General features: G+C 43.0%; 1 protein-coding gene across 2 annotated transcripts in view; it reads left to right on the top strand.

Moving 5' to 3' along the window:
- Positions 1-1,824: 1,824 nt before the first annotated feature.
- The window catches only part of LOC114429756 (exostosin-1-like), a 159,219-nt gene continuing 133,371 nt past the window's right edge, over positions 1,825-27,672 (top strand). The window contains exons 1-3 of one of the 2 annotated variants that reach the window (XM_028398387.1): positions 1,825-1,958; positions 2,055-2,112; positions 3,161-3,912. In XM_028398387.1, coding sequence (XP_028254188.1) covers positions 1,825-1,958; positions 2,055-2,112; positions 3,161-3,912 — 944 coding nt within the window. Of the gene's footprint in view, positions 2,113-3,160; positions 3,913-27,672 lie in introns of both variants that reach the window. The other variant, XM_028398386.1, reaches the window with a different exon arrangement.

Below are 27,672 nucleotides of genomic sequence, written 5' to 3'. Positions count from 1 at the left end.
GTTTCAAATTTAAGGGGAGAGAAAAATACTTTTGTTTTGAAGTCACATGCAGATCACATAAAGTCCAACCAATTAAAGAAACAAACACAACTTTACCTAAACACACATACAAAAACTTATTTTGCATGTTTGCCAAAAGAAAAAAAATCCAAAAATGTACAAATGAACGAAGTTTGGCTGAAAAAGAAATGAAATAAATCAAATAAAGCTGTTGCTGATTGCTCCTCGTCTTGTCCGCACACTCTCTCCAAATATAGTCCGGGAGACGCTGAATTGCGGCGAGCTCCTGTACCTTATCAGGATCAGCAGACGCCCCGTGCTGCTCCGATCCCCCCTCTCAGTCTGCCAGCCTGCTGCTGTCGGGCTTATCAGCGCTGCTGCCTCTGCTGCGTCTGCTGCACGGTGGCGGCGTGTAGCCCGGATCCACAATGAGGATTTGAGGCATGGAAACGTGAGGAAGGAAAAAGGGGTGGGGGTGTGGCGCGGGGGGGACCTGGTGGGTGCTGGAAGCCAGTATTCTGGGGCGGAACAAGCCAGAAGAACACGCTCCCTCATACGCGTTTGATCCAATACTACAGAGGAAGGCAGCCACTCAAGTCGCTCCTAATGGATCTCTCCGGATCAGGTGCAGCCGCTTTTCCTTAACTTACCTGGGATGGTGATTTATGCCTCGCACAGGTGGGAGCGCGGATTTCATTTCCAAAGTTTGGACCTGCTCTCTGGGATTTGCTGTGCAGCTGCTGCAGATGCTGCTTGGAGATCATGTTACACACTTAATACTGGATGGATGCTGCCGACGTGATCACAGCTCCTCTTGCAGATGAGTGTGTGTCTGAATCCACCTGCCGTGCGGACAGATAGCTGTGAGTGTGTGTGTGTGTGTGTGTGTGTGTGTGCCGGTGGGAGTCTCCTTTCTAGAGGAAAGTTTGTGAGCGGGACGCGGCGCGGAGGCTCGCACCGCATCTGGCACCAGTGTGGACGCTGAGCTCCGTGGGTTTATTAATAACCCGCTGATGGATTTATCGTCAAGTTTAAAGGGTTGATGCAGAATGTCTTTCCAAATTGTGGATTCCCGCTCGGGATGGAGGGGAGAGCAGCGGACACGATCCGGACCACAGGTGTTACCTGGAAACAGGTGAGCGCCTTTTTCAGGACAGTTCTGGTACTCTAGTCACGGAGGCTGCTTAAATACTGCTTAAATTTCCACGAAGCCACGTGTAGTCTCTGGTGTCAAACTCCATTCAGAAACCCTGCGTTTTTAGTGCTGCCCCAGCATGATGTGACAGACTTGAAGCAGACTCGCTCTTATTCATCCCGCTGCCCTGCATTCAGGGATAGAGATGCTGGAGCAGGCTGCTTTACTCTATTTTCTTTGAAGTAAACTCCAGGGGTTGTAAATATTGTGGAAGAAGTTGTGAGAGTTGATGCTGGATTTCCACGCAGAGCTTTGTGACTGATGATCAGGGTTTATTATGTGTTTCATCACATAGGAAGAGCTTTCAGTGCAAGCCATCAAGTCTGCTTTAACATTCTGTTTCTTTTTTCTTCTTAGTGACTCCAGATCCCAAAATGCCGAGCAGCGGATAGAGAGCTGACCTGTGTCTACTTCCCCGTGACCCCTCTCCTCATCCTTTTTACCTTGTGCCCTCCACCCCCCCACGCTCCTCTTTTTATCTCAAACTCTATCCTCTCCTCCGTCTCTGATTCCCACAACCCCTCCATCTTCTCCCTCCCTTATTCTCCTCTCCTCCACCCTCCCTCCCGCCCCCCTACCCAGACCCACCACCTCCACCTCTTCCTCCTCCCCCCTCCCCCGCAGCACACATGCAGGCCAAGAAGCGGTACCTGCTCGTGTCTGTGGGGGCCGGTCTTCTCTTCCTCGTCTACATGTGGGGTCTGCAAATCGGGGAGTTGCAGCAGCAGTCGTACCAATACCAGCAGTTTCCCCAGTACCCCCAGTATCACCAGTACCACCAACAGGAATACCAGTACCAGAGCTTGGACGTGTACCAGCCACAGCCGCTGCCCCAGAGGAGTCCATCCAGACCGCCCAGGCACTGGCCGGAGGCGACCGAGCCGCTGGAGCCGTATCTGGAGGGAGGAGAGCAGGAGGTAGACTGAACGAGAAGAAACCTGAAAAGAGAAAGGAAACAAAAGTAGAATTTTTCAAAGTAAAAGTGGCCCATTTCTGTACGTTTTATAATGATCCAAGAGAACACCTGAACAGTAGTATGAAAGTACTTTGATTCTAATTGACAAATGACGACATTTCACACAAGAGGGAGAAAATTATCAAGTGGGATGATTTTCTATCCAGACAGACAGCAGCAGCATCATGTTCTGCAAATAAATAAATGAACCTGCAATCCTTTAAAGCCTTCACTATATATAGACAGATGGATGCTGACCGGAGCAAGATTGATACTCTGAACCCATTTCTTGCTAGAAAAATATGCCAAAATTGATTTATTGGCTAATACCTATATGACAGTATACTGACAGAGTATACTATAGTATACTTGGTGCTGCATAGCATAACACATGTTCTGTATCATGTTTAGTAATGAATATCGGCCCACATACAAAAAGAAATGACACCAATAAAGATTTGTCTGTGATAATATCAGCAGACTGATTCATAGGTCCAGCTCTGTTTTCATTGTGTGACGGCAGTGATGCAATTGAGGGTGCTGAGAAACTGATGTGAGAATGGTAAAGAAAGCGTTTCTTCACCTCACCAATGAGCTCACAACATACCGTGGTCCTTTACAGAGACCTTCCTGAGTAGCAGGTGTACTCAATATGTGAGTGATTTCAGACACATTTTTTTACCCCTCATGGGTCCAACCGGAGTACCACGATCCAGCTGTGGCGGCCATTGCCAGAGGCAACACCATGCAGCCAGACTGCAGGGCCCTGAGGATAGTCTTCAGGGCTGCTTTCAATAATAGAGTTTTGAGTTTAAAGGTTCTTGAGATCCAGAAATGCTGCACAGTAATTAATAAAAACCTTCGGTACCCAGAAACCTCCGGGGTGGTGCTTTTAAAAGCTGAGTGCAGATTCATTCGTTTTATTGAAAAAGGATTTCATTTGAAAGACTGTGCCTGGAATGTTATTTTATATTTTGCTGTGTTCTGACAGTGTGTCTGTGTCCATACAGGAAGACAGCCCTCAGCTCCATCACCAGCACACCTCCCCCCGTGAACGTCGGGCTATCCGTGACAACCTATACAAAAACAAGCGCTGTCGCATGGAAACCTGCTTTGACTTCGCTCGCTGCCAGTCGGGCTTCAGGGTTTACATCTACCCTCCGCAGAGAGGGGATGAGATCTCAGAGACCTACCAGAAGATCCTGTCCTCCATTGAAGAGTCTCGCTTCCACACCACAGACCCATCCCGGGCCTGTCTCTTTATTCTTGCCGTGGACACATTAGATCGGGACCAACTCTCAGCGCAGTATGTTCAGAACGTTCGATCTCGCATCCAGAGCCTGCCCACGTGGAACGATGGCAGGAACCACCTAGTATTCAACCTTTACTCCGGCACCTGGCCTGACTATACAGAGGACCTGGGCTTTGAGGTGGGCCAGGCCATGTTGGCCAAGGCCAGCGCGGACGTGGTCAACTTCAGACCCAACTTTGATATTTCCATTCCTCTGTTCTCCAAAGATCACCCGTTGAAGGGAGGGGGCATGGGCTACCTGACGCTCAACGACGCACCACCTTCCAGGAAGTACCAGCTGGTTTTCAAAGGGAAGCGTTACCTAACCGGGATCGGTTCGGAGACCAGGAATGCTCTGTATCACATCCACAATGGGGAAGATATTATCCTGCTGACCACGTGTAAACATGGCAAAGACTGGGAGAAACACAAGGACTCTCGCTGTGACAGAGATAATGAAGACTACTCCAAGTAAGTCACTGCATCTTTAAAAGTCTTCGTACTAGTGTCCTTGGGGTTGTTTTTGGACACTTGACGTTAATCCAGTGGGGTTTTTAATGTCTGCAAACAGCAGCCATTAGCAGACATTAGCAGAGAGTCGGTTATCTCATTATCAGCTCTTACTTGCTGTTTTAGATGCAGTGAATGTGTGCGCACCATTACAGCTCTTCACAAGTGCTTGTTGTGTTTTATGTGTTGTCGATCTTTACAAATTTGGTTTGTTGGCTGCAAACTCTCCTGCAAAGTGTTTGGGACGGCAGCTGCAGCTGCTCTTGTTTATTAGTATGAAACCGGTTGGCTGCTTTTATGTACATTTTTCACAATTGTCACGGGACTACAGAAGTGTAGTGTTGTGAAGGGGGAAGAGAGGAGCAGGAGAGCAGAGGAGTATCCACCGCTGAAAGATGGGAAAGTTTTGTCAGCTCAGCAGTTGGTCGACAGAAAAGCGATCTGAGGTGAGGAGAAAAATTCAACTTTGGACATTTTTAGCTGGAGCTGACAGCTGTAAGAAGGCCGAAACGCTGCACAAAGAGTGAAAAGGAGCCACATTTTTAAACTTCTCTGGCTTTTTCCTGGATAATATGTTAGATAGAGAATCTGTTGAGTACTTTAAATTTGGACATTGCCAAAGCCTAAAGGGAAGTGGATACAGACAACTGCAAAGTGCTGCCAAGAAGCAGCAGAAATGTTACAGTTAGCATCTGAGTACAGTGTAGCCTGCAAATATTTTGGCTTCTTTCTGGCACCTTATGAAACAGGACTGAGGATTTCTAGACTCATTAGTGTTCTCATCGATGTCAGGCAATAACAAAATGGATTTTAGAAAACGGCTGGTTTGATAAAACTGATTCATTAAGCGAGGAAGACCATGGTGGCCACGTTTACCTCCAGGGAACAGAAATTCTTTTGGTCTGAAACCAAAAAAGGCTGCGCTTTAATATTTTTCTACATTGTTTTTCTACAGCGTTACATTTTGGTTGCTCGACTGTAAAACAGAAGAGCCGTTGTTGTAAACAGATAGAAGACTTTTGCCGACTCAGCATTTGCTCTTACTCGTCATAGCAGATACTGCTTTAGTGCAGCTTGTAGTCCAGACACGAGCATATGTAAATCAGACACAAAAATCTAAGTATTAACTCTTGCATGTTAAAAAATGAGCTGCCATAAATCCAATGAATACCAGTTCCATCTGGCAAAAATAACCTGCTCTGATGTTCTTAGAATAAAGACCTCACACATGTGACAAAGTTGTGTTGTGTCCTGATGATGGCCTGCAGGGCCGGGTGAAGTTGGATAACCAGCCTCCACTGTCTAAAGACCAGGGTGCAGCACACAAAGTCAGTGCTGTATAGTGCTGCATACAGTACTGTTAGTATACTTACAAGGGATTTTATGCTTGTTTTGGAGAAAAGGCAACATTAGGCTGCTGATAACAGAGTGGATGCTTGTTTGGAGAAAAGGCAACATTAGGCTGCTGATAACAGAGTGGTTTTCAGTTATTAAATAAAAAATATCTTGGAGACAAGATGGACCACAGATCAGTTCCTCTTTAAACAGGCATCTCTATAGTTATCTGTTATGAAAAAAATGAGAAAAGCATTGTAAATAGAACATGTGACCAGTGTCGTCTGTTTATGAAGACAATGCCTGAAAATAGGCTGATTAATGAAGGTAGAACTGTGGCGGCTTTATAATCAAAACAACATTTCACACAACACAATCCACACTGACGCTGTTGACAAATGAAAACCCAGAGTGCACTGCCCGCTGAATAAAACACAAAGGCTGAGGATCGATAGAGTACATTAATGAACAGAAAGTACTTAAGAGGCTGCTTCACCAATCAGACGGTACAAGAGTCCTTTCTCTGCTGTTGGCACTCAGCAGAATATTACTCAGTTCTATTATCTCTCATGTGGTTCCACAGTCCCTTTAATTAATCATATATTTCAAGGAACTTTAAAGGGTGTGGGTGTTTCTAAAGTGTGAAGCTGATTTAAAGAAGCAATGATGGTGAACTTAGCCTCCCAGACAAGACTTTTCAAACATCATGTTACTCAGGTGGGATTAATCCAGACAAAGTATTCAGATTAAAAGATAAGACAGCAAAGTTCACATTATTGTATAGTGGAAACCCATGTAGATCTGCAAAGATTCTGAAAATGTGATATTTCTTTTTAAAACGATGTGTTTTTGTCACTGAAAATTCAATGCATGTCTCAGCTCAACTTTTAGATGGACAGAGTAGGAGGTATTTCGTGTATCATTCATTCATGTGATATTCAATTGAGAATTAATAATTGAAAAATAAAAAAAATGACTTCTTATTTCAACTGGGGAACGGAAGGCATTGTGGGAATTGTAGTTTCATCGAGACAACATTGTAAACAGCCTAACTTTGATGTTCTACAATGTTTCTACAAGGACAAAAGTTTGTCGCAAAGAGCCACATGCTGTTCAACCACCCCCCCGGTTTGTTGCTGCCTGCTCCGGTGTTTTACACAGCACATCGATACAGACATCACCCAGTGCACTCAGAGGTTTGGGAGGAGGGGGGTTGTTGGGATCCTGCACAGCCAGCCTCCCTGGTGGGAACAGAAACCGACGAGGATCTTGAAGCCTCAAGGCGGTCGATAATTGCTCTCCAATTGAATTAAGCTGTGAATGAAGGGGATAGATAGAGATCTCACCTCCCTCTGAGCGGCACCGGATTGAACTCAGTCTGTTTTACTGTACATAGATAACAGCCAGCCGAACCAATTAGACTCTCTCTCAGAACAGAAGTGTCTCCCCAAAGACGCTTTGATATCATAGGCCGAGGGCTCAATTAATGGAGTGGCAGATAAAACGTTTCATTCAAGTCGCTGTCACGTCTTTCATGATGTCTTTCATGGTCAGAAAGGAAAAAGAAAAAAGGGGTGAAGAACATGGTCAGACATGATGAGAGGTGTCCCGCTGACTGTACAGTAAATCCATAAACATCTTTCTTTATCGACCTCCTCTCCTCTTTTGTCTCTATCGGACCTTGATGCTATTTCAGCTCCATCTTTCTTGCCTTGCTTCAACTTGGTTTTTTCCTCTGTGGCAAAGCAGGTGGCATTTAAATGGCACAGAAAGTGCTGAAATAAAACCCAGACTTCCCTCTGACTGGACACTTCTTCCAGCTCTTCCGGGGGAATCCCAAGGCGTTCCCAGGCCAGCATAGAGACTAAGTCTCTCCACCGCGTCCTAGGTCTTCCTGGAGTCTCCTCCCCTTTGTAAAAATTAGGATGACAAATGTTACGGCTACACTGAGCTGGACGTATAACTTGCGACTTTATTTGTGCTTATTTATTCCAACCATGCGGGAGAACGATTTTGTTCACTATCATTCCTCCCCTTCGATTTGCTTTGTTAACAGGAGGATCGCACGACACACTCTCCTTCTCACACACACAGCCGCTAATCAATATCAACTACTCACATGTGTTTGTTCCTTTAATCCAGGCAGTGACAGACAATATTAGCTTTAGCAAGAAGCAGCTGAAGCTAATAAATCAAAGAGAGATGCGCCCTGATTGGTTGTAATGTCAGTGTCATGTCAATGTAATGTTCTCATTTCCAGATTACCCTAAATGTGAGTGTAGTCAAATTTGCAAAGTTGTGGGTGGAAGTCCTCACTTCCTTCTGGGGGCTTTTTGTGTCCTGTTCATTGCCGTTCTGCTTGGTTGTGTAGTCTGTCTGTAACGACGGCTTCTTCCCTGCGAGCTCTGCGGGTTAAGAAGACGTTATTGTTTCCTGACATGTCGAAGTGCGTCACTGCTGCCGACAATCCTTCTGATGGACAGATATTTTACACCCACTGCTCGAACGCTACTCTGTCATCATCCTACAAATGTGTTTCCATCACTAATTGTTTCATCAGAAGCAAGCAGAGAATCTAAATGAATTAGTAATAATGGGCTCTTTCCTTGAATGAAAATAGTCAGATGGAAACACAGCTGCTGTCACATCTGTGAACGTTCGGCAGCTGCACAATCCAAAATGTATGATGGGAGAAAAGTGTCTGGCTGTATTAACTTGAATGTCAGCGGTGGTCACATGGGTGGGCTGTCAGTTCAGTGCAGTGTGTGTGTGTGTGTGTGTGTGTTATTTCTTCCTGGTCTTGTTGTGTGATGTTCTTTTAAAGTGCTCTTTCATTGTTGCTGCTTATCTCCCTCACTCCCCACCCTCACTCTCTTCACCTTCACTGCTCTCATTCTCCTCCTCATCCTCTCGCCCTCTTTCCATTCTCCTCCTTTATCTGTCCTCTTCCTTCCTTCCTTCTCTCTGCCTCTCTTTCCCTTTCGCCCGCTGTGCTAAACTAAAACCGTGGAAAAGCTTTTGCTGCCTTCTCACTGCATCTTTGATGCAAGTCATGATGAAGAGCACCACCAAGAATAATAACTGAGTCAGAGAGAGAGAGAGAAATTCAATACTTCTAAGAAACTTTGATGTGTGTTGGCATTAGGAACCTAATTAGAGCAACAACAAGCAGATGAAGAGAGTAAACAGAATGCTGCATATGAGCATATTTAGTAAATGTATGCACTTTATTAGGTCCACCACATTAGGACAAGGTGGGACCACTTTATGCCTTTAGAGCTGCCCTAACTTAGTGCCATAGATTTAATAAGAAACATTCCTCAGGCATTTTGCTCCATATTGACATGATAGGATCGTCACCATGTGAATATCCAAATCTACCACAACCCAAAGGTGCACTACTGAACCTGGAGATCTGTTGCTATGGAGGCTACATAAATACAGCAAACTCCTTGTCATGTTTAAGCTACACAATGACTTGTGGTGTACCGCAGGGTTCTACTTAAGATCCCACCGTTTTCAAGACCTCTGACCTCTGACATTTACAAAGAACTACTGCTCACTGGATTTACTGTAAACACTAGAGCTTGGTGTGTGTGAAACTCCCTGAAACACTCGTTCAAACATCACCGTCCTCTCATTCTGATGCTGCTTTGAACGTCACAGGTCGTCTTCACCGTGTCTACATGTCTGAATGCACTGAGCTGCTGCCGTCTGATTGATGACTGATTAAAATGTGGGTTTAATGATAACAGGTGTAACTAATAAAGAGGCTGATGAATGGATAGAATACTGTGTGCAACTCAGGTGATACAGGAGGCTGTTGGGGAGGATGGATGGTCAACTAACAAACAGATGTACAGCCATTGGGCATAGGTTTGGACCATCTGAAAATATGATCAGCTTTGGGCACAGCTGGATAATACAGTAAGAAGAAATGATTGAGACAAACAGTACCCTCTTTATTCCCTCAGACTTCTGGACATCAGGATATTTACTGGATCTTTAAGAGCTGCTGTGGGGCTTTTAAACGCCTGCAGACAACACTCTGAACTCATCAATGCATCGAAAGGCTTCTGCCAAGGCTGGGTGGAGGGTAAAAAGGAAGCTCTTATTGATCAGATTTGACTTGAGCACTGCGGCCAATCAGCAGATGAATAGAGGTTAATGGGTCCTCTTGCTGTGTGAAACCCAAACATAGATTGGCATTTAGTGTGACGAGGCCTTGGCATTTATTTTAGCTGGGCCTCTGTCAGTCTTAATGGGGAAAAAGAAGTTAGTGTTCTCAGAGGCTGTACGCTCAAACTGGAACAGAGTTGAAACGTTTGACTGAGCGTCCATAGGTAGACTTGAACTTTCTAATCTAAAGTTACCGTATCGTTATGCACAGAATTTTTATGATGTTACATATATTGTGTAATCGCTGACGAAGCATCACGCACTACTTGGAGCCATGACTGTGCTGTTCCCATACTGAAAACATGTTCTATTGAATTTACTCATTTTATATGAATATTCATTAATATATAGTATTATTAATATTGAGACTGGCTGCAAACAAAAAAAATCTAAATCTATTTTTCTGTTTTGAGTCGACTGTACCTGCACACTATATTCTTCTATTCTATTCTGAGATTAATCGCGATTAAAAAAAACATATATGCCCCGTGACAGCAGAAATGATCGCGGTGAGTGACCTGCCCTTTGCCTTTGTAGAACCCTAAAAGGATCGGGACTCGCACTGACAGATACTCAAAATCAAATGGCTCGGTCTCGAGGGCAAAAAAAACTTGATCGGGACCTCCCTATTTAGAAGAACTCTTTCTTGTATTTCAGCTCTAGATCGTTTCAGTGTATAGATGCAGGATGTTCACTTGCTGTGAGTCAAAACACCCAGAAAATGCTGTGGGTTCATTTAGCAAAGCATATCATCTGTAGGAGACAGACTCATAGCTTTCCACCAGCAACTTTTCTCACTAAGTTTACTTTTAGTTGCAAACAAACCTTCTGCTGCTTTTTGCACTTCCTGAGAAAGAAAATAAGAAAGGGTGAGTGCCCACTCCTCCTCTTATCACTTTGACAGTAACAACGTTCGCTGGAAGAAGCACGTCTTTGTGTGAGAAAACACTGCGTGATGCTGTCTGTCTGCAGAAAGGATGTCATTTTCTTCTGGCTGTATGAAGTGCTGCCTCAAGTCCACTCAATCACTGCATTTTCTTCCCTCCTCTCTTTCCATTTCCCGGCCTCTTAATTTCTTTCTTTTCTCTCGACGTGCATCGGCTTTTTGCGAGCGCCGACGATCAGTCGAGCTGAGGCGAAAAGGTGTGTGGGAGCTTATCAGGATGTTTGCCATCCATCCTCACTGAGAGAGACGGAATTAGAGAGCTGGTAAAATAGTGGAAGCGCTGCCTGGCAGGCTGGATTGCAGTTTGAATCCATCACGCGAGGAGGAGAAAGAGAGGGAGGTGTCGTTCCTGTATGACTTTTCATTTGCTGAATGTCACTCTGTGTATTTGTCTGCTCTGAGCTGAAACAAATGGTCCAAACTGCAGAAAGATGGCGATTTTCTTTATTGCAGGGTTTCTCCGCCACACGTCCCACAGCACAAGTATCCATCTGTTTCTCTTCACAGATCCATGTGGGACAATTTTAGTTGTTGTTGATTTAGTGTTGCAGGCACTTGAAGCACTTTTCTCCTCTGTTTATCAGTTTCTGACTGAATGGGACGACGGAAAAGATGATGGTGCCTTGTTTTATATGGAGCTTATAGATTTGTGAGTCATCTACTCTAGCTTTTTGGATCATATTTGAGAACAATATTTGTGTAAATAGTGTCATCCACCTTGGAAAATACAAGTTTATCCGATGAGTCTAGCTGCTAGCTTCAACATCATGTTCCAAGGCTCACGGTGGTCCACTTCCTGGCTTTAATATATACATATATATATATATATACACACACATATATGTATATATTGAAATATATATATATATATACATACACATATAATTGAAATATATCTTGATAAAGGTAGTTAGACTCCGTCTCTGACATGACGTGATAAACAGTATAGTGTCATAGCAAGTAAAAGTGCATTTTGTGCTAATCTTCTGCCCACAAATCAGCATCTCCTTTTCATAGCTGGATTGCTTGATAGCTAGCGATCTGACTGAGGCTATATATATATATATATATATATATATATATATATATATATATATATATATAGTGTGTGTGTGTGTGTGTGTGTGAGGATGAGCACAAATCTGTCCTGCGGACCTCCGTCGCTGCTACACATGCAACAGAGATAGGAAGGAATGAGATGGCTACTCCCAGCATCACCTCTAGAAAAAGTTTAACTCCACAACATGAAAAATACACACAGTGACGTTAACCAGGGTACAAACCGCCAATTAAATTCATAAAAGTAATTTTGTTGTCGACGACATTGATTTATTTAGCACCCCTGATACCCAAAGTAATTACGTTGACTCATGGAGTATATAGACTTAGAGCTCATACTGTACATCCTTACTTGTTTTGTTTTCTCATCCCTAAGAAGTCAACACCTGTACATGTGTGTGTGTGAGTGTAAGCTGCCTGACAGCTGGCGTACTACAAGCTGCCCCTCCGTTTGTACCATCGGGTCTCATTAGCCTGACAGACACAGACACATGCTCGCAGGCCAGGGTTGAAAGTCTCTGTGTAATGATTTCTTGTTGTTGTTTTTGTGTGTATATGTGTGTATGTGTGTGTATGAAAAACACCTGTGGGAAAAATGTTTTCCAGGCCGTCGTATCACTGGATAATAGTGTTAGCTTATTTTTGTGGTCACCACAATCTTGTAGTTCATCATATTAAGGAGGTAGACATGTCTAAAACCATAGGACTACAAACCAGAGGATGAACAATTTGTGGTTAAATGTCCCTTTATCACAGTTCACCATGGTCACTGCAGTACTGTATTTACAACTACAAAAAGACACACAGACACACACACAGTAGCAATGTGGGATTTGCTTAATTATAAAAAGCATAACTTGCAAACCAGGAGCATCTAGGCATCCCCCCCCCCCACACACACAGCTGTTTCTTGTTTCCTGCTGACACACACACACACACATATAAATATACTGTAAATGTAAAATCTCTCTCTCACACACACACCTAGCACCAGAGGGAGGCGGCTGTTTAATAGTTTTAGTATCGCTGCCATAAGCTCTTCTCACTCCATAACTGTGTCAGCAGGGATTTACAGCTCATTGGCTCTCATTATGAAAATGTGATATTGCGCTTGAAACCCCTCCGGCTATTCTTGGCCTTTGGACTTCTGCAGTGTCATGGTTTACAGACGGAAAGGAAACGCAGCAGCAAGCCTGCTTGTCCCGCAGGTGGACAGAGGTGAGGACACATCCCATTGGTTTACCACACAGTGTTTGACTTTCATAACAAGTCTGACGTTTCGACTGCATGATGACATCAGAGAAATGTATCTGCTGATACCGAGTCCTGATCCGATACTTTTAGGGTTCTCTACAAAGGCGAAGGGCAGGTCACGGCTCAACCCAGTCTTGAACCCAGGACCTGTTGCACTCACAGCGACATCATACCCCTGGATAACGTGCCAGAGAGTCATTGCTAGCACTAATACGTATATATCCAAGTCCTGATCAGAGGTAACGTCCTATTCCGATCCAGTCTGAAACCACGTGATCCGCCCGATTTCCAATCACGTGATGGGATCTGGACATCCCTACTGTATATGTATTTATTCATTACAGGACTTGATGTGTTTTAGGTCATTGTTTATCTTCCCAGCAGTTCCATTCACTCTTATCGCTAGTTCTCAGTGAAAAAGAACAGAAAAGAACAAAAACAGAGCTACGGTGTACAGTGTTCCTTTTTCTATAAAAATAAATGTATTTAAATAAAAACAGTACCAGAACTTGAATTATTTTATGGAGAAAAGAAGTCTTAAAGTGTAGAGGACACACCGGTCTTTTCTTACCAACAGCAGTGTGTCAATATGATGAGTTAAGATGAGCTCCTATCAGTGTCCCTCCTCAGGAAGAGACAGCTGATCAGTGCTGCTTATCACACACACACACACACACACACTTGACAACCCAGCAGTCCCCCTGCCTCCTCTTCTCTGTCCTTGAATCCTTCCCTCTCTTCTGTCTTTTGCTCCTATGTCTCGCCTTTTGTCTTCCTCTCATCCTCTTTTCATTCCTTCCCCTCTTCTTCTCCGCCGCCTCCCTCCTTCCTTCCTTTTTTGTCCCCTTGCTCATTTGCAGCTCATTTGATATGTTTTCATCCTCACGTCTCCGCCTAAGTGTCCGGCGTCGATCTTGTAAGCGTGACAGCAGGATGACATCGGGGCATTTCAAGGTTGGTATCGGACCAAAAACAGGCCGCCGTCCGTTCGATTGTGTGTGTGTGCGGTTCCTCCTTACATGCTGAGAGTTTGATGTGCCTGAGGCGAGAGCTGCACACACACGGAGTCATAAATACTGAGCAGGAATCGCCTCGGGGTTGGTGAGGTGAAAACGGTATGAGGCCCTTTGACTCCTGACAGCAGAGCTGTAACAGACCGTTTCTACTCTGTCTGCTCTTCTTGCTGTGATATGAGGCCTGTGTGTGTGTGTGTGTGTGACCTATTAAAACATTGTGTTAAATGTGTGTAGTATTTAAACAAGCCTCCTTGCTCCATATTATTTATAATGGATTCTTTAGCCGACACCTATTAATATGACTGGCCCAGTGGCCCACTTTCTTTCTTTTTTTTAAATGTTGTTTTTTAAAAGAATTTCCAAGGAATGAAATATACCATGGAACACTGTGAAGAGAAGAAAAGTAGTCAGGGAGGCAGCACTGAAGGAGCTGCAGGAGATTCTGGCGAGTACTGGCTGTGTAGTACATGTGACAACAATCTCCCGTCTTCTTCTTCTGTCTGGGCTGTGGGGTAGGGTGGCAACACAGGAGCCTCATCTTACAAAGAAAAACCTTGAAGCCCGGCTCAATGTTGCAAAAAGACGTCTGAACTCTCCCAAACACATGTGGGAACATGTGTTATGGTCTGATGACACCAAGGTTGAACTTTTTGGACATAATTCCAAAAGGTGTATTTGGTATATTTGGTTTTTCATTTGCGTTGTACAGGTTATAGGTCACATGAAAGGTGGAAAAAGTTGTCATGTTTTTACATCAGGAAAACCTGCCATTTGAACAGGGGTGTGTAGTTTTTATATGCACTGTAAATCAATATTGGTACAAATATTTGCCTTTTCGTGGTGGTTTGACACACAAAAATTATAAATATGACACATAATACAGAAAAGCTTTGTACGTGCGTCATGCATGGGGCAGCTGAGCAGACTAGTTTGCTGAAAAGTCAATGACTTTTGGGACTGAAGCCCAGAATCTCACATCAAAAGCCCTGGATCTTTTTGAGCTTTTACAAAATTACACTGCTAAAAACATAAAGGCAACACAATGTAACTTCAAGTCAGTCACTCTTCTGTGAAGTCAGCCTGTCCAGTTAGGATCAACACTGATTGTGAATCAGTTTCAGCTGCTGTTGGTCAAATGGAACAGACAACAGGTGGAAATGAGAGGCAGTTATCAAGACAGCCCTATAAAGGAGAGGTTCTGCAGGTGCTGACCACAGACCATTTCTCTGCTCTCATCCCCATTAACTGGGTCATACAACAGGACAATGATCCAAATCACAGCAGCTAATCTACATCAGAATGACTAAACAATGAAAGAATCAAGGACCAGCCAAAGTCCAGACCTCAGCACAGTTGAGGTCTGTGTATAAGTGAATGCTCAAAAACCTCAATGAACTGAATCAATGTTGTGAAGAAGAATGAACCGAAATTCCTCCACAATGATGTGAGAGACTGATAAAGTCATACAGGAAACCATCACTTCAACCTGATCACAGCGACTCAGTGTGACGAAGGCTGTTATGATGTTAGTTTGTATTACATGTCACAGAGTGCGCTGTGAATTTATGTGCACACATATTGTCTTTCACTATAACACACTCATTTTCACTTTAAACACCCTCTGGTGTGTAGCCAGGCAAAGCAAACTTATGGATCAGTGTCGGCTGTAGTCATCTAAAGCTGCTAACAGTTTAAAGGAACATGCCACCATTTTCCACCGTCTACCCTGGAGTTAAATAAGTGAGCATTGTTGTCAAAGCATGCACCGCCTTGGTCTGGCAGTGCCACTGCTAATTTAGCTTAGATTAGCATAGTGAACGAAATCCAGAGTATCAGGAGAAAAAATGCCTTTTCTCTGGATTTCATTGACTACACTAAGCTAAGCTAAGCTAGCAGTGATTGCCTTGGTCTGGCATTCTCCATGATCAAATTATGTTAAGTTAAAAAACAGTCAATATTTCATTTAGCTCAGTCAAAGAAAAACAGGCTGGTGATTTTTTTATCTGCATCAGGATTTATAGTATAATCTGCTTCCCTTTTGTTCTGTGGGCTGACTCATAAAAGTAAAGTATTCCTGTCGGTGCTGCTGCTGCTGTGCTGGCAGATCTAACCTGTTCTAGTAATTGACTTGTGTTATTTTTAATGGTGCCATATGTTGTTCCTGCTGACTGTGGCGCACGTGAACACATCAAACACAAAGAGCGCTGCTGCTGTTTGACACCCTGTCAAGACTTCCTCTGGATATTTTGTATCAGTGCAGAATTTTCACGCTGAAGAATCTGCAGCTGAACATTTGTTTCTCTTTCTGTATCCGCTGGGACCGAGGAAAGAACGCTAAAAGGGTCCAACTTAACTTTAAGGTCTTAACATGCAGGACTGAACAGAGACGGGACACTGCTTTGACTCTTTATCCCATCTTGTGGTACAATGTGGTATTACATGAAGCTACATGCCTAGTCGAGTGTTAGAACTAGCCTCCATGTCGCCATTGATTGAATATTTAATGAATGCATTAAACAACAGACTTTGCAGCAGTACTAAGTCAAACTGGCTGGCTAGCTTACTTCTGGCACAAACATAGCTGTTCTTACTGATCCCCGGGATGTTCAAATCCATACCCGACATCTGTCCAGCTGCGTTTGGGCTTTATGTTATGGCAAGCCATTCATATCACATTTCCGCCATACTTTAAACGGCATTCGCCAGTACTTTAAACAGCGTTTTTTACGTCGTACGCCGCAGAAAACGCCGTTTTTTTTCACGTCGTATGCCCTATGGCGTTTTCCAAACAGCCACTCATAACGCCGTACGGCGTTTTCTATTATTCTAATGATCTCCGCCCCATAACTTGCCAAACGTGGTGTGTGTCCTTCAGGATAGTGTGTCAAATAACATGGAAATCAATCCAATCTGATTTTAAAAGTCAGTAAACAGACGTTCTTTTCTCTGTGGTTTAAGTGTGTAAGACAAGAAGAAGTAAGAAGAAAGGTGAACAAATGCTATTGTAAGCAAAATTTAGTTTATTTCTTTCATGAAACCTGATGGCTGTGCATTATCCAGGCTTATATATACAGTCTTCTATGATCCAGACCGAAGCGATCCTACAGGAGATCGGTGATGGATTAGTGTGGTCTGACCTTCTTCTCTGCTGGTAGGCCGATAAAGAGTAAACTGCAGTGGCTGAGCAATTTATGGGGCGGAGATCATTAGAATATTAGAAATCGGCGTAAGGCGTTATGAGTGGCCGTTTGGAAACCGCCGTACGGCGTACGACGTGAAAACGACGTGATATGAATGGCTTGCCATATTATGTACACAATCCCTGTACACACACCGCTTTGTTACCTTGATCAAAAGCTTGCCAGGCTCCCCTGCCTAGATGCGGTTGCTAATGTATGATTGGCTAGTAGATGTTCTTGGGGAGAGTTTCCGGTGAATTGTGCATTTAAAAGTTTAAAATGCCAAACTGCTGCACAGTTTTTTTTAACACTCATGCAGGTAGAAATGGTCTTAAATGAGCTTCAAACTTGCTCCATTCATCCCCCCAAAATAAGTTGCTTCACACTTAACCAGACGCTCTTTTCACAAATCTCTGAGTGAAAACATGTCAGCAAAAAACGTGGCGCCGTTTGTGGTAAATTTCCAGCCTCTGTTTTGAAAGGAAACGTGTGATTCTCACAGAGCATCATATACCTGTGATGTGATGACAGCAGTTTGTCTTTCCACTAACTCTGTCTGTCTGCAGTCGTGACCTGCTTTGTGTGTGTCTCCTGTGACCCTGTCTGCTATCTTCTGACAGCTTCCTTGTCTCATTGTTTATTTCCCATTGCCGTGTAATTGTTCCATATGCATATGCATGAGCAAACACACACACACACCCACACCAATGCAACTCTCTGACACAAGCGATGACACATCACGACCACCCTGAGTGTTATGGCTGCCGATTGGAAACTCAGACACACGCTCAGAAGTGAGCGTTCAAAGTCATTTCTGTTTGTAAACGCTGAAGGCGAATTGGCCACGGCTGCTTCTGAGACGCTGCGTGTCAAAGCTGTTGGAGGGCTGCGGAATAAGAAAGCAGTTTAATCGAAAGTCTAATCTCCATTCTTATTACCTCCTACTTCTCTCTCTCTGAATGTGTCCCAGGCAGATTCTTAGAGCTCAGAGGGGTGTTCATCTGCACTCCTGTCACACATTTTTCATGTATTTGTATATTTGTATAGTTTGCTGTATATTAAAATTAGGAATCATTTCAAAGTAGTTACTCCAGTCTGACAGTAATATAGTCCTCACCAATATATGTGTGTCTAGATAGATTCAGCGCGTTTTTGGTATATATGTAGCATGCTAGCTAGGTATTTATATACACACACATATATATATATATATATGTATACACATGTACACATACGCAGACTCACAAATCTAGAAATGTCCAACCAAACATTAAACCACATAAGAGTCCCAAGGAACGAAAGACGCATGAAACACAGGTAACAGGTGACACGCAGGGGCAGCACGGTGTGAGGCGACACAGTTCGGACTGACAAGGACAAAAGGGGATCATGAGACAGAATCAGGGGGTGGGAGATAATCACACATGGAGGGAAGACATGGGGGGTAAAACACAAGGGAACACACAAGGAAAATGACATTTAAAACAGGAAACATAACCAAAACCCAGGAAAATACATGATAGCAGAATAACTGGAAAACCAGTGAACACATGACTGTGGTTGTGTAGCTCAGAAAGAACTTGGCTCTGCGTAGTTTGTTAGATGTTCAGCAGACACTTGTTTACCTCAGCTCTCTGCCATTTGGCACTAAGCACACACAGTGTACAGTGTGTGAGTGGAGAGCTGCTGCCCATGCTGCCTCATGGGGGAGGGGGGGGAGTGAGAGACATTGAGGACCAAAACATGGAACTGAAAGCTGCACAGACTGGTAATTCTCAGTGGGATCAGAAACCCTTTTCACAACACAAATGGAAATGATGCTGTTTTTATATACACTGCTAAACATAGCTCTCCACCTGCAGACCTGGCTGTCTGGGGGCTCTAGGTCTGAAAGGGAACACAGAGGGTCTCAGGATTATTCGAACTCCTTGTCCTTTTACACAGCATGCTGAACAGAGCCCATATTGGCTTTTGGGACCTTAATATCAGCATTTATGTTGATATACAAACAATGTACAGACAAAGCATATACTGACTAGCTAGCCTGCTCGGAAGGTGTCAGGGTCTGGCCCTTGCCGAGTAATGCACGCAGCCCCTCAACAAGCACCTAAAAATCTGAACCTACTGGTGTCACATACTTAATTATGCATTTGTAATTTTGTAAAATTACACAAAAGTTTTAGCCAGAATATATTTAAAATATGCTGCATCATTAAGTTTTTCTTGTACCAGGCTGTAAACATGTTTATTTCTGCTGTAAAATCAGCCATTTTTAAAGGGATTGCCTCGCTTTTACAGCCAGCCTCAAGTGGCCACATTAAGAACTGCATTGTTGATGGCACTTCCTCATTGTTTCTTGTTTCTGCTTGTTTCCCACAGGTGGCGCTGTAGCATGTATATCCAAAAATAGATTGTTTATATTACTTATGTTCAGCTTTAAATTAAGCACACACACATGGCATAAAAGACTCAGAGCACAAACTGTAAACTGGTCTGGTTTACAGACGAGCTGCTGCACTGAGCAGGAGTCTAAACAAGATTTTTCTACTTGCTTTGTGTGGATGGATCACACGCAGCAGTCTGCACTGGATTGTGAATATCAAACATGACTGATATTATCAACTAGGCAGCACAGAGCAGCGCCTGACTTTGACTCATTTTTTTGGGGGATTGATTGAATCTAAAAACCTTGCTCGGTGCCATCTGAGCTTCATTTTACAGATTCCTGTGAATGTCCTCCTGCGACCCCTCCTGTGTGTCCCAGCCCAGGCCTAAGCATTAAAACCACCTAATAAGAATCAGACAGTATGAAAGTTTTTTTAAGGATTTCTCTACTGTTCGCCTTGTGTCGATATGAGCTGTAAGTACACCGTCTGACCCTGCAGTTTCACAGATATGGAAGTTTAGCAGCTTAAAATTGTGAGAAGTGCTGCAGGGGAGTACGAAGGCGTAAAAATGGAAAGCAGAAAGTGTCAGTGTCAGCAGTGGGATCATATTTACATGCATACACTCATACAGCACAAACAGCCTGAAGCTGGATTTTTTTCTACACAGGACAAATATAGCATTATCTAAAGCTGTAAGCAGTAAAAGACTGTAGGAGCAGTTATCATGGGTGTCCAGCAGTCTGAAAGTTAAACAGTGGTACTCCGGTGACTTCATAAGAGACAACAAGAAAGTGAAAGTGAATGATGTGTGGAACAAACACATAGCAACATAGCCATGAGTATTCTGTAAAATGCAACATCCTTGTAAAAGACACTATATTCCTTGTAGGCTAATTGCTAAATTACCCGTTAGACCTCTTCTGCTACCAAGCCGCTCGATGCAGAGTCGAGTTCGCTAAACGTTTCCTGGAAAAGTAATGACACACACTCACACGACTCAGGATGTGTCTGTGTTGATGCTGTCCAATTATAGGCCGGGATCAATGGCCTTGTCATGTTGCTGCAAAAGGTCGCTTATATGAGTACACACACACACACATTACCATCATCTGCAGCAGCGCGAGGTCAGGACTATCCATCAGAGTTTTGTTTGGTGTCACAGTAAAGATCGGCCCCTCTCACCTCTTGCCAGCCCGGCTATTTAAATAAAAGCGAGGTGTGTTTGCTTAGAGGGAGAAAAAGTGCAAAACACACACACACACACACTCAGAGAGAAAAAGTGACAGTAAAGGAGCAGAAGAGGTAAATAAATCAAGTCAAGGTTGTGGCCTTCTTGCGTGAAAATGACGCCCGTCTGCAGCGTGAGGGGCAGAGGTGGAAAGTTTGAATGCATGTGAGCTGTTCATCATTACTGCCCGACACACCGGACACACACTCTCACACAGTGTTGTGAGTGTGGGTGTGTTCGGGACGGACAGAGGAGGAGGTGGAGAGTGATGCTTTAAAGTGCTCTCCAGCTGTGCGTTGGGTGAAAATGGAGCTAGCTGTCATTTGCATTCGTGGCTCAAGGACAAGAGTAACATTAACCAAGCGTGAGGGATCAGTCTGACGGCACGCTTTTTTGCGTTGCCGCACAGATGAGGACGACAACTTTACAAAGCAAACAACACAATCCTAGCAATCGATTTTTTTTTTTATCAATAACCAACATCATTCCTCATGAAGTAATAAAGATGCCGATCATTCCAACATGGAGGTCACCCTGAAAGTCGCGAGCAGTAAAAGAGGAAAACACCTGTCACGTGTTATTTATATCCCACATATTGCACTAAAAACAAGGATCAATAACGTGTACCTACAGTACAACAAACGCTGTGTGCTTTCCATTTAGCCCAGCAAATCATCTGCCTTCATCTAAAAAGGCAGGATCAGAGCTCAGAGGAGGGAAAAGGAGATCAAAAGAGATTAAGAGGAACAGAAAGCCCGCTGCAGACTTTAACAAAGTGAACATTAAGAGGTCAGATATTGTATAATTAATCAGAGCTCCACCAGGAAGCGGGTGCTGTGTACCAGTCTCAGAGATGATAAAACATTCATGCGCACACTCGCATACATCCACGTTCACGTAGATAAAGAGCTTAAATCCACTGTCTCTATTTCAGCTTCAAGGTTTGCTTTGCAGCGTGGGGTGATTTGAACACTGTAGTGATTAATAAGAGCAGCCAGGGACATGAGTGTGTGTGTGGTAATGAATGAGTGAAAATAGAAGGGCTTAGTCGAGGGTTTTGCTCATGAGATATGACATCTTGTTACTTTTTTCAGACTTACATTTACAGCACTATAAAAATGATAAACTCAGAAGAGAACAGAGCCATGTCGTCAGTATAAAGACTTTCATGTGTCAATATGTGTATGTATTTTACTTTTTAAAGGTGACAGCTTTAATCCAACCCTGTTAGCCTCTCTCTATTTAGGGTTCAGCTACTTTCCCCTGACATGTAAAGGAATTGGTTTAGATGAATGTTCACACAGAGGTCAGATGCAGAAATGGTGTTTTTCAGACATTTTGGGCCCATGTTGCATATTATTTATTTATTATTTTGGATATAAAATTGTAAAGCTGCTACAACAACTGACAGTCTATGTTGTTTCGGTGCCTTTTCTCCTCTGGGAACATTTGTGCTCTGTAGTACAAATAAGTCCAAATGAGACCAGTTTTGCCATCATATATTTGACAGGCACAAAACAATACCAGAGTTCCTGTTCTTGCACACTAAAATAGATTTGTAACTTTTTCTGTCTGTTATGATGATTTTCTTCATTTGGCCCCGTTCACACACACGCGTCCACGCTCAATCCATCTTAACCCGGCTTCTTTGTTGTCCTCCAAACCACTAGGTGGCGCCTCGTAAAATTCAGTATGATGTTGCTAGCTGGATCCGCTAGCTGCATTTGCGTTCAGACCTGAGCCAGATTCAGAAGCCATTCAGCATATCGTTGGGAAGGTCCCTCGGGGAAATTTGGGAATTTTATATATAAGATTTTATATAGTTGTACATTTCAGATATAAAAGAAATGTTATGTTAAACAATTATATTAATATATATGATAAAATATAAATAAATATTGTATTATTATGAAGAAATGATTATTATTATATTATTTCGTTATCTATTTAAAAACTGAGCATAGGGATAATTGAAGTAGCTGTTCCAGCCATAGAAAATAAAAGCAGTAAAAAACTAATTAGATGCGATTTCTCAAGCAACAACATTTAAAAATAAGTTTGTTTTCCAGTGTAGTGTGAAATGTTACTTTTCACACAGTCTGACTGCAAATTGCAGACAAATCAGTGTTGAGCCTGAAAAATGACCAATTTGGCAGTATGGTCGTTTACAGGTGGGAAACTGTAATTAACCATAACTCTTATAATAATGCTTCTTTTCTTTTGTTTAGCTGTTTTCTGGTAAATGCATGCATATCGTGCTCAGGGGACTAATATCTGAACAAAAGTTGTGCCTGTGTGGGCCTCCTCCCACATTCTAAAGACGAGCTTGTTAGGTCAATTGGTGACTCTAAATCGCCCGTAGGTGTGAGTGTGACTGGTTGTTTGTGTGTGTTGTCCTGTGATGGACTGCCTGTGGACTGATAAAGGAAATGGCTGACAGAAGAAACAGATGCTAACCTGACTAGCTCAGCCACTTTCAACCTCATAATTATCTCTGCTTACTCAGTTTTGCTTATATGGGAAATCCCACTTTAGACAGCATTTCTTCACTGACTGCTAATTTGTCCAATCTGTGCTTTATTGTACGGTTCAGGTCAGAGACAGCGGAGTTCACTCAAATATCTGCTGAGAGAAAGAGATAACGCTTGTTGACTTAATTGTTTCTGAATCACATAAATCACCCGATAATAAGCAAAGAGTTTGTTTCTCCTCTTCAGAGGACAGAAAATAAGGTTGGACATGTGCGTCTGCACCTGGAGACTGTAGTTCCACAAAGATAAAGGACACACTGCAGAGGGGTCAACCCTCACAGCGTTGTGAGTATTAACTCTCCTTTAATAGAAGTGTTTTGCCTCTGCGGCTCTTAACGGGCCGTCCAGATGGGCCCTTTATATCCCTCTGTACTGTAACACAACAGCTGTTTACTTTGTCTGCTTTATAACTTTTTAATTCACCTAATAAATATGCAATGCAACAACTGAAAAGAGCCCGTGCAAACTGCCTTTCATGTTTCTGAATCAAAGCAGCGTTTATTTATGACCAAGAAGTGTCTGATACCATAACATTTCTCCCCCCTGTTATGTTTTTGAAAGATTAGAGTCAGGAAATCCAAATATGGTCAAAGACGAGGACACAGACAACACCGCCTTTGGTGCATTAGACAATGAGAGGCTTGTTTGTTGTGTGGACTTCTAAAAAGAAGGTGATACAGCGAATGACGAGCTAAGAAGTGTGACTTGATGATTATGTGGGGGCCTTAAAAAAAGTAAATAAAGGCTAGAAAAAAAAAGCATTAGTGAGATAACAGCCCAAAAAACGAATAAATCCAAAATGTATTCACGCATTATACAAATCCAAATTATAACCTTCCTGTATTAATATTATTTCTGAGCTTTAACTACCATATTTAATGTATTGCTTATATATTTGTATTTTTGTCACCCACATGTTGATATTACAGTTCAGATGTCTGCTTCGGGCCTGTTGGTGGCTGCAGAACTTACAGTGCTGTTTCATCAGGTCACGTTCAGACTATAACAGATATTCTGCTGCGACTGAATCTCAGATCAGCAGTGGAGGAATAAACACAGACTTTCCATGGATGAGAGACAGAGAGTGAAGCCGAGGAGGTGGAAAGGTGAGGATTGCTCTGTCTGGTCTGTCTTATTTTAAGCCACGCTCACCGTGTCTGGCTTCCACGCTCGCTCTCTCTGTCTCTTTCCTGGTGATGCTGACAGTCTCTGAAGTTCATTTATTTGGATCCCCTCTTTCTCCTCGCTCTCCGTTTGACTTGGCTGTCTGTAGTCAGATACCTAACAGGCTTTTCTGAGAGCTGCCTGAAAGCCAAAGTACCACTTTTATGTCCTGAGAGGGAGATAAGAAGACAGACAAAAGGAGAAGGCGATGCCTTGCAGGAGTTTCCTAACATTACTCAGTGTGTGCACAGAGGAGCGTGCTGCAGAACTGAATGTGTAAATAGTTTTATTGCATATACACAAGCAATCTTTAATAAGAACAGACGAACCGTGATGCATGTGGCGTTTGTGGATGTCTGACCTTGAGTGTGTGTCTCTGTTTACCTGTTGACGTCCTGCCTCCTGTATCCCATTTCTTAATTCTGGTCTGCCGTGTGATTGATGTTTTAAAAGCCGGAGCAGCTCATTTGTTTTGCATATATTCATTTTCAGCGATGGAGCGCCAGGGCTTGAATTTCCTGCTAGATTTGTACGAAGCAGCCTTTAATGGACTCCGTGATATGAGTGTGTGTGTGTGTGTTTGTAAATCTATATGTAGCTGATTTAGAAATGCCTCCGGTAGCTAATACAGTAGCTAATGGCTGAGGTAATGATTGTTGCAAATGGAACAGCCGAATCTTGTTCTTGTGCGGAAAGGAAAGGATGAAGACGGCCGCCGCTGCCGGCTGTAATACTACCGTATGTGAGTCATTCATTACAGACTGATGAATGTTTCATGTATGGAAAAAAAGCCACGTTTGTACAGCTTCATTTACAGCAGTGGGCTCATGTTATAGGCGCTCAGAACATTTCTCTCTTTGCACAGATCAATACCTGCACTATTGATATCAGGGCTTCTTTTGAGTCACTATAAATATGATTAACAGGAAAAACAATAATGTGTAAATCACGTTTAGTTATGTTGCTGAGTGCTTCGACTCATAGCTCATTAGAGATAAAACATACATAACTGCTTGTATGAATTAGTGTATTGATGTACTGTTAGTGATTCTAGCCCCATTATCACATGGCCACAACACAATACACAAAAAAAAATTAAAAAAGAGGATCAGAAAGAGACAAAAAAGAAACACAAAATGACAAATGTAACAACACAAAGAGACAAAGGCACAAATCACACATGCGTGCGCTTCTTTGTTGTCCTCCAAACTGCTAGGTGGCGCCTCGTAAAATACAGAGTCCGTTCAGGCCTTTGCCTACATTTGCATTTTTTGTTTTTTTGGTTCAAAAAGCAGTTTATTCCTTTGTAGCCCTATGGAAAATAAACTTGGGGCAAAGCTGTCGTAGTTCGATGGTTGTTTACATACGGCTTTTGTACGCGACCCGGACACTGTCCCTGTGAACCCAGATGTATGACGTTGCTAGTGGGATTTCCTAGCTGCATTTGCGTTTAGATCTGAGCCAGATGTAAGCCAATCCGGCTAGATCCACCTCTGAGAAGTGGATTGAAATCAATCCGGATATATCCAGATTCACGTTGTTCACAAAAACAAAAACTATCTGGATATATCCAAATACGGCCTGAATCCCAATCTAGCCGGATTGATTTCCCCAGTGTGAACGGGGTCAAAGAGTCATACAAGGAGCACAAAAAGACCAAAATGATCATAAAAAGACAAAAAAGGAACACAAAGAGACAAACAGACACAGGTGCTTCTCTTTGACAGCATGTGTTTGGACAAATAAATATACTGAATTGAGCAGATCTCAATCTGATCGAGCATCTGTGGGATGTGATGGGACAAACAAGATTTATCCATGCAGGCCCCAACAGCGTCCAGGACTTACAGGACCTGCTTGTGCAGACCTCACAGTGCATGCTCAGAGGTCTGGTGGAGTCCATGCCTCCATGGTGCAGAGCTCTTTGTCGAAGCAAAAAAAAGAGTCATCTCACATTTTTTGTGAAACTATAATTTATACACATTTTTTCTGGGAAATAGGTCTGCTTGCATCATGCAGTAATGGGATTGACACGTTTTTGTGACAGAGGGCGATTCATACAGTCAAATAGTCTGGATTTTTTTGTTTTTTAAGGACATGGTCCGGGTCAGTGAGCCTCAGCACTGTTTGTGAGAGTGTTCTCTCTCCATGTGAAAAGATTTATTCAGTTGTTGTATTGTACTGTAGTTCTATTCCACCATGACAAATATGCTGCCCTCATTCTTTCAATATTCCTTTGGTTTCCTGTAGCAGATGCTGGATGCAAAGAAAAAAAGAGAAAATACAAGAGGAGGAGTGTTGAAGGGATGAGAGGGAGGAGGAATGAAAGATTGAAATGTGATACACAGTGTGAGTCCAGCAGAGGTGACAGTTAACTGCCTATATAGTCCTTGTATGACTGGACTGTATGGGGACAAGTCAATCAAATGACTACAAAGAGTCTTGGATGAATGCAAAATGATGATGAAGAGACTCAATCTAACACAAAGACATGCAAACAATTCGAAGTGAGCACAGAGACAAAATCAGCCATAAGAGAAATGCAAAGAGAAACAATTTGGTACAAATTCAAATTCAAATAGGACAATCACAGACACAGCAAAGATCACAACACAATGCAAATACACACAAAAAGCCATAAAGAATGACATGGTGGCTGTAAACAGAAAGTAAATAACCATAAAGAGACATAAATCGTACACAAAAAAGTCACTACAAAAGCAGAAAAATGACGACAAAAAAGGAACAAATCTGTGTCACACATTCTTCATCACCTCCATATTCAATAATTATATCTCCCATCCTGTGGTCCAAGCCCAGTCCCACTTGGGTGTATCTGAGCCCAGACGTGGCGGTCGTCCACGGACCTGAATCGACCCACCACATGCAATGGAGCCCGGCCGCAGTAATGGAAGTGGGCTGCTTGTGTGTCAGGGTGTAGATTGGTGTGTGTGTGGGAAGGTGGTGGTGGCTTAGAGGAGGCAGAAATTAGTCACCTCTGCCGCTGCAGCTGCTGCTAAGAGCATTTAAATAAATAAATAAATACAAAAAAGGCCGTCCGGCTAATGGCACTGCAATTAATGCAGTGAAAGTGTGGTTTGTGCTTGGAGCCTGTTTGGTCTGTCAAATGTTTTCTCTCTCTGCTGAGGCCAGGATATTTGTGACAGAAGGGGGTTACAGTTTCATTATTATAAGCAAGATTGAGGCGGAGGTAGAAAATAAGAAGTGAGAAGCAAAGAAAAATGGCTAAACAGCTTTTGGGCTCCTCACAGAAATGCCAACTAAAGCTTGAAGTGACAGCCTGTTTTTCAGCATGAAAATAGACAATTAATAATATTATAATGTCAGGGTGATGGTTGTTTATTGCATAGGACTGTTCCTAAAAGAGAAAAAGAAGGTCATACTTGACTAAACTCCTATTACTTGTATTGTGTACGCTTCAT

Source organism: Parambassis ranga, unplaced genomic scaffold, assembly GCF_900634625.1.
Source record: "Parambassis ranga unplaced genomic scaffold, fParRan2.1 scaffold_21_arrow_ctg1, whole genome shotgun sequence".
Lineage (NCBI taxonomy): Eukaryota > Metazoa > Chordata > Actinopteri > Ambassidae > Parambassis > Parambassis ranga.
The sequence above is the reverse complement of the archived record's forward strand: the minus strand, read 5'-3'. Positions and strand labels throughout refer to the sequence as shown.